The following is a 15,531-nucleotide window of genomic DNA, read 5'->3' on the forward strand; positions in this document are numbered from 1 at the left end:
TTCCAGTCTACTGGAATCCATCGATTCCCGGAAGATCATTACCAATGCCTTCACAATCTCTACAGCTACCTCCTTTTTAAAATTTTTTTACACTATGAACCATATTAATCAAAATACACACAAACATTTCCCTCTTGAATATACACAGTGTCATTTTCTTCCCTTTTTTCCCCCTTCCCTTCCTTCCCTCCTTCCCATCCCCCTCCAAACCCATTAAACATTCCACATATACAATACAATAAAACCATTGAGCAATGTCATCACACAATGAAAATAAACAAGAAAATTGTGTCATCTACTTTTACACACTGCGTCAGTTCATTTCATCTTCTTCTCATTCTATCATTTTGGGGGGTGGAGGTCTGAGGCAAGCCCTCTCTGTTGTGTTCCATGTACGGTTCCCAAATTTGTTCAAATAATGTGACTTTATTTTTTTCCAATGGAATACATTTATTCATTTCCATGTACCATTGCTGTACTCTCAGGCTCTTTTCTGATTTCCAAGTTGACATTACATATTTTTTTTCCTATAGCTAAGGCTATCATAATAAATCTTTTTTGTGCTTCGTCCAGTTTGAGGCCTAGTTCTTTACTTCTTATATTACTTAGAAGAAAGATCTCTGGATTTTTTGGTTTGTTGCTTTTTATGATTTTATTTAATACCTGATTTAGATCTTCCCAAAACTTTTCCACTTTCTCACATGCCCAAATTGCATGTACTGTTCCCGTTTCCTTCTTACAGCGAAAACTTCTATCTGATAATGTTGGATCCCATTTATTTAACTTTTGGGGCATGGTATATAGCCTGTGTAACCAATTATATTGTATCTTGCGTAACCTCATATTTATTATATTTCTCATAGTTCCTGAGCATAACTTTTCCCATATTTCATTTTTTATCTTTGTTTAAATCTTTTTCCCACTTTTGTTTGGGTTTATAGCTTATTTCATCATTTTCTTTCTCTTGCAGCTTGATGTACATGTTTATTATAAATCTTTTTATTATCGTTGTTTCTGTAATCACATATTCAAAGCTGCTTCCTTCTGGTAATCTCAGTCTACTTCCCAATTTGTCCTTTAAGTAGGTTTTCAGTTGGTAGTATGCAAACATTGTACTGTGAATTATTCCATATTTGTACTTCATTTGTTCAAATGAGAATAAATTATTTCCCAAAAAACAATTTTCTATTCTTTTAATTCCTTTTCTCTCCCATTCTCTAAAGGAAAGGTTATCTATTATGAAAGGGATTAGTTGATTTTACGTCAGTAATAATTTTGGTAGTTGGTCATTTGTTTTTTTCCTTTCTAAGTGAATCGTCTTCCATATGTTGAGTAAATGGTGCAGTACTGGTGAACTTCTATATTGCACCAGTTTTTCATCCCACTTATAAAGTATATGTTCTGGTACCTTCTCCCCTATTTTATCTAGCTCTATCTTGGACAAATCTGGTTTTTTCCCTTGTTTGATAAAAATCTGATAGATATCTTAATTTTGCTGCTCTATAATAATTTTTAAAGTTTGGTAGCTGCAAACCACCTTGTTTGTACCATTGTGTTAATTTATCTAGCGCTATCCTCGGTTTCCCCTCTTTCCATAAGAATTTCCTTATTATTCTCTTTAGTTCATTGAAGAATTTCTCTGTTAAGGGAATTGGTAATGATTGAAATAGGTATTGTATCCTTGGGAAGATATTCATTTTAATGCAATTTACCCTCCCTATCAGTGTTAGTGGCAATTCTTTGCTATGTTCTAAGTCATCCTGTAATTTCTTCATTAATGGCTGATAATTTAATTTATATAGGTGGCCTAAATTATTATCTAATAATACCTAGGTATCGGATTGCTTGTGTTTGCCATTTATATGGTTATTCTTTTTTAAACTTTGTGTAATTCGCATTATTCATTGGCATCACTTCACTTTTATTTGTGTTGATCTTGTACCCCGATATTTCTCCATACTTCTTCAATTTCTTATGTAGTTCTTTTATTGATAATTCTGGTTCTGTAAGTATACTATGATGTCATCTGCAAATAAACTGATTTTATATTCTTTCTCCTTTATTTTTATCCCTTTTTTTTTCTGTTCTTATTAGTTCTGCCAATGGTTCTTTTGCTAATGCGAACAGTGAGGGAGATAGTGGACATCCCTGCCTAGTTGACCTACTTAATTTAAATTGGTTCCATATATATCCATTGACTGTCACCTTCACCAATGGTCCCTTATATAATGCTTTAATCCAATTAATATATTTCTCTGGTAGGTTGAACCTCTGTAATACTTTGAATAAGTAATTCCGTTCTACCGTGTCAAAGGCTTTCTCTGTGTCTAAAGCAACAGCCACTGTTGGCATCTTATTTCCTTGTACTGCATGGATAAAGTTAATGAAAACTTTCAGACATTGTCCGTTGTTCGTCTTCTTAATAAATCCAGTTTGATCTAGTTTTACTAATTTTGGTACACACTCAGCCAATCTGTTTGCTAATAGTTTTGCTATTATATTATAATCTGAGTTAAGTAGAGATATTGGTCTATACGATGCTGGTGTTAGTGGATCTTTCCCTGTCTTTGGTGTTACTGTAATTATTGCTGTTTTACATGAATCTGGCAAGTTTTATGGTTCTTCTATCTGGTTCATTACTTCCAGGAGAGAAGGAATTAGTAGCTCTTTAAATGTTTTATAGAATTCTATTGGGAGTCCGTCCTCTCCAGGCATTTTATTGTTTGGTAGCTTTTTTGATATATCCTGTATTTCCTCTATTTCAAAAGGTTTTATCAATTTGTTTTGCTCCTCTTCTTGCAATTTCGGTAGTTCAAATTTAGCTAGAAACTCATCTATTTTGTCTTCTTTCCCTTCGTTCTCAGTTCGGTATAATTGCTCGAAAAATTCCTTAAAGTTTTCATTGATCTCTGTTGGGTTATATGTAATTTGTTTGTCCTTTTTCCCTGATGCCAATACAGTTCTTTTAGTTTGTTCTGTTTTAAGTTGCCAGGCTAGTATTTTGTGTGTTTTTTTTCTCCTAGCTCGTAATACTTCTGCTTTATTTTCATTATGTTCTTCTCCACTTTATACGTTTGTAATGTTTCGTATTTTATTTTTTTGTCCGCCAATTCTCTTCTTTTTGTTGTATCTTCCCTTGTTGCTAGTTCTCTTTCTGTACTTACTATTTCCCTTTCCAGCTGTTCTATTTCCCGATTGTACTCCTTTTTCATCTTAGTTACATAACTTATTATCTGCCCTCTGATGAAGGCTTTCATTGCATCCCATAATATAAATTTGTCTTTCACTGATTCCGTATTTATTTCAAAGTACATTTTAATTTGGCATTCAATAAATTCTCCAAAATCATGTCTTTTAAGTAGCATGGAGTTTAATCTCCATCTATATGTTCTTGGTGGGATGTCCTCCAGTTCTATTGCTAATTTCAGGGGCAAGTGATCAGATAACAATCTAGCTTAATATTCCGTTTTCCTAACTCTCCCTTGGATACGGGCCGACAACAGGAACAGGTCAATCCTTGAGTCTGTTTTATGTCTACTCGAATAATATGAATATTCCGTCACCTTTGGGTTTTGTCTCCTCCGTATATCCAAAAGTTGCATTTCCTGCATTGATTTAACCATAAATTTGGCTACTTTGTTCTTTCTGCTAGTCTTTTGTCCAGTTTCATCCATCTTTGAATCCAAATTAAGGTTAAAGTCCCCTCCTATCAATATATTCCCCTGCGAATCTACAATCTTCAAAAAAATATCTTGCATAGATTTTTGATCCTCTTCATTAGGTGCATATATATTGACCATATTCCAGAGCTCTGAATATATCTGACACTTTATCATTACATATCTCCCTGCTGGATCTATTATTTCCTCCTCTATTTTGATTGGTACATTTTTATTGATTAATATACCTACAACTCTGGCTTTTGAGTTATATGATGCTGCCGTTACGTGCCCTACCCAATCTCTCCTTAATTTATTATGTTCTACTTCAGTTAGATGCGTTTCCTGCACGAATGTTATATCTATTTTTTTCTTTATTCTGTAAATTTAATAGCCTCTTCCTTTTGATTTGGTTATCTATTCCGTTAATATTTATAGTTCGACATGGCCATCTCATACTCTGTTTACACCTTATTTCCTCCTCTATTTTGATTGGTACATTTTTATTGATTTATAGCTACACTACAGCTACCTCCTTCAGAACCCAAGGGTGCATTCTATCCCGTCCGGGAGGCTTTTCTACCCTTAGACCATTTAGATTCCCAAGTACCTTCTCTCTCGTGATTTTGACCACATTTACTTCTCTTCTGAGAGAGACGTTAGTATGCTCCTATGTCTTCCACAGTGAAGACTGATCCAAAATATTCATTCAATTCCTCTGCATTCTCCTTGCAATTTCTCCAGCATCATTTTCTATTGGTCCTATGTTAACTTTGGTCACTCTTTTACTCCTTATATATTTAAAAAAGCTTTTGGTATCCTCTTCTCCTTTTTGATTATTTACTAATCTAATTTCATAATTCTTTTCCTTCCTAATCACCTTCTTAGTTATCTTTTCCAAGTTTTTAAAAGTCTCCCAGTCCTCTTATTTTTGCTTCCTTATCTGCCTTCTCTTTTGCTTTTACTTTGGCTTTAACTTCCCTCTTCCCTCGTCAGCCTCAATTGTCTCATTTTTCCATTCACGATTTTCTTTTTTTTTGTATGTGCTTATCCTGCACTTTTCTCATTTCACACATAAACTCCCGTCTTTGCTGATCTGATGTCTTCCCCATTAGTGTGTTTTTCCAATCAACTTGTCCAGTTTCTCTCTCAAGCAACTGTAATTTCTTTTACTGTTCCCTTTTGTTTTCCTGACTGTTATCCAGCTCCCTTCCTCCTGCCACCTAGGTGTGATTGCATCCCTGTAACTCCTGTCTATCACCCCCTCAGCCTCCAGCTCCAGCTCCAGTTCCCTATCACGGTCTGTGAGGAGCTGCAGCTGAATGTACTTCACACAGATAAAGTCACCACAGGCACTGTTGTCTTTCCCTGGCTACCATTTTTGCTGTCTAAGAAATGTTAAAAAAAAAACCCTGCCTTTACCTGTGCCATCTTCCTGAATCCTTTTGTTCCTCTTTAGGGCTATCTTACCTCCTCTCTGCTCACTGAAGCCTCCTAAGCCAAAGCCTCAACATCCCACACTTACAGTGGTCACTGCACTTAAACTCCCCTTCTTTTTATTGGCTACAGCTAATTAGCAAATGGAAGAAATTAACAAACACCTACCTTTCCCAGTGCTTTTTAAACACTCCTACTCTCAGTCCCCATTCTACTCTCATAGCTCCTGTTGGGAGATTAACAAGTATCTACCTTGTTCAAGCAAAGACCACAAAAAAGCTGCAGAGTTGTAAATGCAGCCTAGGCCATCACAAAAATATAAATCTCCCCTCCATGTACTCAGTCTATACCTCCCACTGACTTGGGAAACCTCCTAACACATTCCACCCTGGTGACACCTTCTTCCACCGCTCCCCCCCTGTCTCAGGCAGAAGATACATGAGCTTGAAAACACTAAGCTCCAGGTTCAAGGACAGTTTCTTTCTGTTAGGGTGGTCACGGTTTAAGTAGTCATAGGATGAGTAGAGTTGTGAACTTATGTAACTCCCTACCTCAAAAAGTTGTTGAGGCCAGTTCACTAAATATATAGTCAAAAGGAAGTTGGATGTGGTCCTTCTTGCTAAAGGGATAAAGGAGTATGGAGAGAGAGCAGGAATAGAGTACTAGGGTCATATGATCAGCCATGATTGTATTGAGTGGTGGTGCAGGCTTGATAGGCTGCACCTATTATCTATGATTCCATGAAATTCTGCCTGAAAACTCTGCACCCAATGGTATGAACATTAAATTTTCCAAATTCAGGTAACGTGTTCCTCTCTCATCTTCTGAGCTACTTCTTTCTTCTCCCACAATTGTTTTTGACCCCTTCCCTACATTTCACCAACCACACCCATTTTTGTCCTCCTTCACCAAAATTACACCTACAGGATGCCCCTGCTCCCCCATTGATTCCATCTGGTATAATTTATCCTCCACTTCTACCATTACAACGGCCATTATCTCCTCCTTTATACCTGTCTCCTACCCACCCTCTATGACCTATCTTACTCCATGTCATCTATTTTATTTCTTTTGCCTCTCACTCCCTTTCAATCTTTCCCTCATCTTCACTCCTCCCTGGAACACCAATTCCCCTCCCACCGTATCCTCATTACACTATCTCCCCTCTGCAATTCCTTCTGACATGTTGACTATTTTGCTTCGGCTGATGCTGCTCCACCCAGAGCCTCAGAGTTTAAGATGGTACTCTTATAAGAGGAGAAATGTGGAATTTGTTGCCAAATGTGGCTTAGGAGAACAACATTGGAAGCTGAGTTTCATGATGGGTTACAAGCTCCAGGGTGTAGGTTAATTGGCTGTAAATTGGGCAGCACAGACTCATGGTCTGAAATGGCCTGTTCATGCTGTATGACTAAATTTAAATTGAAATAACAGAAAATGTTACAGCACCATACAGGCCCTTTGGCCCACAACAAGCTACTCCACAGCAATCTAATCTTTCCCTACCTCACACTCATAACCCTTTATTTTCCTTGTATCCATGTGGCCATCTAAGGGTCTTTCAAAAGTCCCAATTGTACCAGCCTCCACTACACACTCCACCCCGGAAACGCATTCCAAGCACGCATGCCTCTCTTTATAAAATACTTAACTCTGATGTCTCCCCAAAACTTTGCCACAATTCACATTGAACAGATGTCCTCTAGTATTTTGCAATTGTTGCTCTGGTTAAAATGATGTTTACTGTCTATCCCTATATGAGCCCTTTATAATCTTGAATACTACTATTAAATCATTCTTCATTGCTCCAAAGAGAAAGGCCCTGGCTCTGACTTCTTTGCTTTATAAGACATGCTCTCCAATCCAGGCAACATCCTGGTAAATCTCCTCTGCCCTCTCTCTAAATTATCTACATCTTCCCTATAATGAAGTGAGCAGAACTGAACACAATATTCCATGTGTGGTCCAACCAGAGTTTTATAGAGCAGCAACATTACCTCATCACTCTTGAACTCATGCCTCCCAACTCATAAAGGCAAGCACACCATACGCCTTCTTATCCATCCTATTAGATTATGCAGAAACTTTGAGGGATCTGTGAACTTTCCTCCGCACTGTTACGAATCCTGGCCTTATCCACATACTCGGCGTTCAAATTCGACTGTTGAAAGTGCATCAATTCATTCTCATCCAGATTGAATTTCACTTCTGCCACTTCTCTGTCCAATTCTGCATCCTGTCTATATCCTGTTGTAACCTTTGACAAACTTCTACACTATCCACAACACCTCCAACTTTGGTATCATCCACAAACATACCCATCCCTCCATGTCTTGATTAGTAAAGGGGTGTCAAAGGTTATGGGGAGAAGGTCAAAGAATGGGGCTGAAATGAAAAATGTATCAGCCATGATATGGTCAGTGGAGCACACTCGATGGGCTGAATGTCTGATTTTGTTCCTCAAGGCACTTTCAGTTGGCCATTTGGCCCTCTTGTAAAGCCGCATATTTTGGCAAAATGCGGCTGTGGGAAGGCCACTTGAATGTGCAGGAGGCGCCTGCAAGGCGAGTTTGGTAACCCTCCTCTGAGAGGGATAATCCCCACATCTGCCTGACAGCTCCTCTCCCAGTCCCCACGCTGTCAGGTGGCCGGCACGGGCTGTAAGCACGCGGACGTCCCACACTGATCCCGCTGCCCCGCTCTCTCCCCACTCATGGAATCAGTCCCCACGCTGTCGGGCAGCTGGTGCTGGCTGTCCCCACAGTCATGACTGATTTTGGGAGTGGGGAGAAGGGGGCTGGAGTGGCCGGCAGGGGAGAAGGGGACTGGCCGAAACAATGCCAGTACCCGACTCGAGCGCCTCCTTCTCCCCCACTGTCCGCTCCAGCCCCTGTACTTCCCCGCCGGCCGCTCCAGCCTCCTCCTCCACTGGCTGCTCCAGCCCCCGTACTCACCCGCCGGCCGCTCCAGCCTCCTCCCCCACTGGCTGCTCCAGTCCCCGTACTCATCCGCCGGCCGCTCCAGCCTCCTTCTCCCCCCCGGCCGCTCCAGCCTCCTTCTCCCCCGCCAGTGCTCCAGCCTCCTTCTCCCCCGCCGGTGCTCCAGCCCCCATACTCACCCGCTGGCCGATTCAGGCCCCGTGAGTGGGGAGAGAGTAGGGCAGTGGGATCAGTGTGGGGACAGCCCGCGCCGAGCGATCCACGGTGTGGGGATTGAATTCGTGAGTGGGGCAGTGGGATCAATGTGGGGACGTCCCGTGTGGGACATTCCTGCGCTGATAGTCCCAGCTGACAGCCAGCCATCCTGAATTGACAGCCCAAGGGACAGAAGCCGGAATGCGCTCAGATGCTCTTCCCGGCGCAGCTGTCCTTTCAGGTTGCCAGTGCTGCACTTTCAATGCTGCCACCTGAACCGCAATTTAAAGGGACACTTCTGCAGGCGCATTCTTAGCGGAGAATGCACCTGAAAAAGCCTCAAAAGGTCTCCTGACATGCCCGTGTCTTTACACTCTATGAGCCGCATGGACCATGGATTGTGCTCTACTTGCTTGGTTGAGCAGAGCTAAAATAAAATTCTCAAGATATTCAGCAGCATCTGAGTGCTACCTATTGGAATGTCAATTAAGAACCCTAATGTTAAATCCCTCCACTACAGAAGACAAAACAAGAGCATTTTTCTCCCTTCCCTGGAATAAGAGTGTTTGTGTTCCAATCTGCTGCGACCTTTTCCAGAATCTGGAGAATTTTGGAACACATTGTCAATGTGTCTGCCATTTCTGATGCCACCAGGATGTTCCTTATCAGGTCATAGAAAATTGAACAGTACAGCACAGGAACAGGCCCTACAGCCACGTGTTTGCGCCAAATATGACATCCACATCAAACTGAAACCCTACTGCTTCCACATGATGGATAACCCTCCTTCCCCTTCATATTCACATTTCTCCCCAGAAGTCTTCAATGCTACCATTTTATCTGCTTCCTCCACAATTCGGTTAGTTGTGAGCAGCACAGTTAACAAAGCGGTTAGCACAATGTTATTACAATGCCACTGACCCAGCTTCGAATCCAGTGTCTGTGTGGGTTTGTTCCGGGTACTCTGGTTTCCTCCCACCCTCCAAATGCATATGGTATTATTAATAGGTGGTATAGGCTCGTGGGCCAGAAGAGCCTGTTACCATACATTCTCTAAATTAAATTTAAAATTAAAAACTCCTGACAGCCTGTTCCAGGCACCCAACACTGTTAAAATATTTGCATCACATATTTCCTGTAAACTCCTTTCACCTCACCTTAAACACGTCCTCTTGTGTGGAATGAGGAAAATATTCCAACTGTCTACCCTTTCAATGCCTGTCATGACTTTATATACCTCTATCAGTTCGCCTTTCATCCTCCTACACTTGGTGAACTTCTTCTGTACCCTTTCCAAAGCCTCCACATCCTTCCTGTGTGGAATGACAAGAATTGCACACAGTATTCTAAGTGCAGCCTTACCAAAGCTTTTAATAGCTGCAACAGGACTTCCTTATTTTTTACTCAGTGCCCTGCTCATTGAAACCAAGCACCTCAGAACAGTAAAGATTCTCATTCCTTTTAGTCCCCTAGTTCTTCGCGATATCTGGAATGCTATTTTCTAGAAGAAAGAGAGCCTAAACATGAACGTCTAAGCAATTTATTCCTCTCAGTTTATCCCTTCTTAGCTCCAAAAAGTTCCATATCTATTTCATCATACACCTGCTTTCATTGCCTGCCTTTTGGTGACTCATTAATGTCTTGTTTATTTTCAGAATCCAGAGCTGTCTCTTCGGGACCCAGTTTACTTACTGTGTTCCTGGGAATCATCTGCATTGCAGCATTAATGTTACCAACAATTGGAGAAGCAGAATCCCTCGTGCCAGTCTACCTCCATTTGAGTATCAATCAGAAGTTAGTTGCTGCTTATGTTTTGGGTAAGCACATTATTATCATGAATACTGTAAAATACTTACCCTTCAAACAAAAGCAAATTCCTGCAGAAACCATGTGCCAGGGACATCATCTATTGGAGAGGTAATGGGTGGCCAAGGTGGTGCCTTTATTTAAGAAGGGCTGTAAAACAACTCAACGTCAGTGCTGAGAAAGTTACTAACAGGGATTCTGAGAGACAGGATTCACCTGTATTTGGAAAGACAAGGACCATAGAACCATAGAACACTGCAGCACAGAAACAGGTGCTTCAATTCTTCTCGTCTGTACCAAACTATTTTCTGCCCAGTCTCTGACCTGAATCTTGTCCATAGCCCTCCATGCCCCACCCATCCACATATCTGTCCAAATTTTTCTCAACTGTCAAAATTGAACCTACATTCACCAATTCAGGTGCCAGGTCGTTCTACTCACCCACCACTCTCTGTGTGAAGTTCCCTCTAATGCTCCCTTTAAATTTTCACTTTCACCCTTAATCCATACCATTGAGATTTTATCTCACTTAACCTCAGTGGGAAAGCCTGCTTGCATTCACATTTATACCCATCATCATTTTGTACACCTTGATCAAGTCTCCCCTTATTCTCTTACGCTCCAGGGAATAAAGTCCTAACCTGTCCAACCTTTCCCTATAGCTCAGTTTAAGTCCTGGCACCATCCTTGTAAATCTTCTCTACGCTCTTTCAATTTACTCGATATTCTTCCTAGAGTTAAGTGATCAAAACTACACACAGTACATAAATTTGGACTCACCAAGGTCTTATACATACAACTCTTATTACATCCCAAATCCTATATTCAATGCTTTGATTTTTGAAGGCCAAAAAGGGATTGATTATGGATAGTCAGCGTGGCTTTGTGTGGGAAATCGTGTTTCATGAATATGATTTTAGTTTTTTGACGATATGACCAAGAAGATATATGAGGCCAGGTTGTAGACATTGTCCGTGTGGAACTCAGCAAGGGTAGGCTTAGTCTGGATGGTCAGATTGCAAGAGTTCCAGGGTGAACTGGCCAATTGGACCAGTTAAGATTTTTTTTTAATTCATTTCAGGGCTTGTGACCATGGTAATCCTGCGAACATGAACGAGGTCCTGGTGAACTGACGGAGGAAGAGCGACAACTGAAGCATCCGTCCATGCAAGTAACGGGTTGGTCCCAAAGGCTGCGTCTCCGTTGGCAGAATCTGAAGGCAGGCCATGAGATCACCCATCTGACTGCATGGATTTACAAGTCTCTTGTATATTTTAATATTTACAGATTTTGAGGCAAGCCTGTAAAACTGCAGCATCTTTGTCCCAAAACACCGTAAATAAGCTTTGTTTGTTTTAAATGTTGGATAAACACTTTCACATGCGCATAGAACTTTTATTAAACAGACCATCATTTGTAACTTTTTACTTTGCAAATCTGCTGTGTATCATGTAATAACTGAGTGAGGGTATATTTCAGTCCTCAAGCAAAAACCAATGAGTATTCCTAATAGAAGCAGGTGCAGTGCTCCCAGGTTTGACCACAGCAGTGAAACATTGTGCTGAACAGATTCCAAAGATCTCGTGCTTCATTGGTACTAGTTTGTTTCCATTGTTACAACAGCATGTACAATTGTGAAATATTAACTGTTCACCACAGGTTCTCACACCACTGTATTTTCTGCCTTTTTTAATTTCAATGTTGATAGACAAATTTTAATTAAGATGGTTATCAAATACAGTAGTTTAAATTGTTGTTAGCTCAGTGGTTGCTCGCTCCTCAGGCAGCAGCTCATGAGTTCAAACCTTATCCCATTCATTCTTTTCAAAATCACCTGACAATCACTGTACCAGGACCCCATGTTGGCAGAAGGGCCATTGATGTAGCTAAAGATATTTTATAAAAGATAGAAAGATATCTGTGCCATATTCCATAGACCAATGTTCTCACTCGTGTCCTATTCAATAGTTACCTGTCAGCAAGTTTCCTGTAAAGATTATATGGTTTTCACATTGCGTGCAAATAGTTTGTGATTTCATTGGCTGTGAAGCCCGGATCCATTCGATAAAGGAATTACTAGTTGACAGGACAGCCGAACCTCACTCATTGAAAGTGAGGAGAACAGGTTGGACATTTTACTGATGTTCCTGAACAGCTGGTTCACCTTGAGATGTGCATTTACCCTGAGACCCAGTCCAGGACCCACAGACTGTTACTCTCACTAGTAGATGGACTGAAAGGAGGCTCAGGTCTGCTCTGGAACCTACCCCTGTTGAGGTCCAGATACCTGTTGCAATGAAGTGGCTTCAGCTACGAAGCCTAACAATTGGTACATGAGGCATGGCACATCTGTTGCACTCCACTCCCCAGTGAGATTCACTGATGACAGCATTTAAAAAGGCAGATTGGATGTTTTAACAATGTATCAGTTCCGGCTGTTAGGTTGAAGCCTAATTCACGAATATCCAGCAACCTAACCAAAAAGCCATTGCCTCTCCTCGCGTAGCACCTCTTGCATAATATCGCAAATAACTGAGACAAGGCAGGGAGACAACAACAATAATGGAATTGTATTTACTAAAGCAAGAAAGGTGTTAATAGATAAAATTAGGAGTTTATAATACACCTTTTCTATCTGCCAATTCAAGCCACACATTGGAACAGAGGTCTTACAAGTGTTTATCCATCCTCCAGGAACCTGCACAGATGACGTACAGCACAAACTGCCGTCTTTGTCAAATATTTTCCTTTGTCATCAGAAAAGTTGAACCCAGGCTGAACTGTGGGAATTCTTCAGAAAAATCAGCACCTTTTAAAAACAATTTTAAGGACTTCTGCACTACCATTGCAGAAACATTTGAATTACTGAGTGCAAGTATACTTTAACTGTTACGAATACAATCAGTGTTGGGACCAATGTCATGGGTAGGAAGCCTGATGAGGTCCTACAAAATGAGTTCAGGGATTGATCCTCCAGGGTTGTGATCTCAAGATTGCCGCATGCTCATGAGACCAGATATAGGAGGAAAATGCAAATTCACACATGGTTAAGAAGATTGGGGGTGGGTGGGGGAGCTCCAGATTTCTGGATCATTGACTTCTCTTCCAGGAAAGGTGGAGCCTGTACCAGAGGGGCAGTTTGTACCTGAACTGGCGGAAGAATAATAGCCGTGCAGGAAGGAAGCTAATGTTGCTCCAGGGTTAGGGAGGTGGTTGTGTTAAAAGATGTTCAGGCGTCAGGCAACTAAAAATAGAAAGGTTGAATATGCTGGGAATGATGTTCTGATTTGGATCTATTTCAATGCAGGAGCATTATTGGAAACAGAAAGGGAATGAGATCAGAGAGTGGATCAGTACTTGGAATTATAACATTGTGACCATTGATAAGACTTGCTTTCAAGAGGGCAGGACTGCCAGCTCACTGTTGAGGGGTTCCATTGTTCTACACGATAGAGAGGGAGGGATGTAAGGGTGAAGGTGGCGCTGCTAGACAGGAAAATATCACAGCAATGCTCATACAGGATAGACTATTGGGACTGCGGAAGGGGATGTCCGTGTTAATAGGAATACTGTACTGTATATGATAGACGATCCAATAATCAGCAGGAAATAAGCAAATTTGTTGAGACTAGACAGTTGCAAGGTTATGATAATCAACTGTTTTAACTTTCCACATATTGGCTGGGACTCCCATGTTGTAAAAATGTTAGTGTTTGTCAAATATATTCAGGAAAGTTTCCTTGATAAAATAAATAGCCCAACAAGAAAATGTGCAACACTATTTCCTATTGGGAAATGAAAAGAGCAAGTGACATAAATGTGTGAAGGGATATGGTTTGGATCTAGTTTCAAGGTAATTATGGAAAAGGGCAGGTCTGGTCCTGAGGTTGAGATTCTAAATTAGAGAAAGGCCAGTTTTAATGGCATCAGAAAAGATCTGGGAGGTGTGCATTGGGACTGGTTGTTTTCTGACAAGGGTGTACTTGGGAAATGGGAGGTCCACAAAGATGAAATTTTGAGAGTACAAAAGTGATATGTTCCTGACAGAATTAAAAGCAAGATTCAGGAACATTGGTTTTCAAAAGATTGTAGCCCTGGTTAAGAAGAATGAGGTGAACAGCAGGTATTGGCAACAAGGAACGAATGAGCTACTTGAGTACAAGAAATGCAAAAAAAAAACTAAGGAAATCAGGGGGTTTAAAAGAAGGAGTGAAGTTTCTCTGGCAACAAAAGCAAAGAAGGGCCTCTATAGATATTAAGAGCAAAAGGATTGCAAGGGACAAAACTGGTCCTCCTGAAGATCAGTGGTCATCTATGTCTGGAGCCAAAACAGATGGGGAGATCTTAAATGAGTTTTACACTGGTATTTGTTCAGGAGATGACACAGAGATTATAGAAGTCAAGCAAAATAGCACTGAAGTCATGAAACAAACAGATTAGAGAGGAGGTGCTATCTTGAGGCAAATAAAGGCAGATAAATATTCAGGGCCTGACAAGAGATTCCCTCAGAATTTGAAAGAGGCTAGTGCAGATATTGTAGGAGCCAAGCAGAGATATTTGTAACATCTTGAGTTACAGGTGAGGTGCTGAAAGATATCTATTGTTTAAAAAATTATCTAAGATTAATACAGGAGTTTCTGCAGTTTTGGTCACTTGTCTACAGGAAAGACACAAGATGGAAAAAGTGCAGAGAAATTTTACCAGGGTGTTTCTGGGTACAAGTTACATGGAATGGTTGAATATGTTTAGAACTTCATTTCCTGGAGCATGAGAGAATGAGGGAAGATTTAATGGAAATATACAAAATTATTATGGGTATAGATGGGGCAAATGAATATAGGCTTTTACCACTGACATGGGTTCAAGGTGAAAATTTTATTGGGAACATTAAGGGAAACTTCTTCACTCAGAGGATGGTGAGAGTGTGGAACGAGCTGCCAGTGGAGGTAGTGGATGTGGGTTTGATTTCCACATTGAAGAGAAGATCAATAAGTAGATGGGAGGTGTATGGAGAGTTATGGTGTGATTACAGGTCGACGTGATGAGGTGAAATAAATAGTGGGGCAGAGACTAGATGAGTTGCAGGGCCTGCTTAAACTACAGGGCAAGCCTACGTTCCAATGCAATCCCCCACCACAGTGACTCATACTGCAAGCCTAATTCTGCAGATTGTGTGAAATTATTTTTAAAAGACAGAATAATGACACCTTGTAAATGTTTACATCATGATTTATACAATTTATTTAACATATTAATAAAGTTATTTTTGAGAACAGATGATCATTTTTTACCTTGTCCATTGAGAGAGACTGACATTTTGTCTCCATCTGGTCCTACAACTGGCAGGCAATCTCTCAATCTAATTAGGCTTCAGCCTGAACCTCTGACATCTTACTTTATGTAATGACCCAAATAAATATTGAAGAAAGAAACAAATAACGAGACACCTTTTACCTTTTCAACAACCAACCTTTTATACAGAGCAAATAGTGTGT

The 15,531-nt window shown here is 40.6% G+C and overlaps 1 protein-coding gene across 3 annotated transcripts in view; it reads left to right on the forward strand.

Annotated features, from left to right (window-relative positions):
• mospd1 (motile sperm domain containing 1) overlaps nt 1-15,309 on the forward strand; it is a 42,208-nt gene extending 26,899 nt beyond the window's left edge. For all 3 annotated transcript variants that reach the window (XM_069893572.1, XM_069893571.1, XM_069893570.1), the window contains 2 exons: nt 9,886-10,047; nt 11,118-15,309. In XM_069893572.1, the coding sequence (XP_069749673.1) occupies nt 9,886-10,047; nt 11,118-11,149 (194 nt within the window). In that variant the 3' untranslated portion in view covers nt 11,150-15,309. The remainder of the gene's footprint in view (nt 1-9,885; nt 10,048-11,117) is intronic.
• The last annotated feature ends 222 nt before the right edge of the window (nt 15,310-15,531 follow it).

The sequence above is a fragment of the Narcine bancroftii genome, chromosome 8, assembly GCF_036971445.1.
Source record: "Narcine bancroftii isolate sNarBan1 chromosome 8, sNarBan1.hap1, whole genome shotgun sequence".
Lineage (NCBI taxonomy): Eukaryota > Metazoa > Chordata > Chondrichthyes > Torpediniformes > Narcinidae > Narcine > Narcine bancroftii.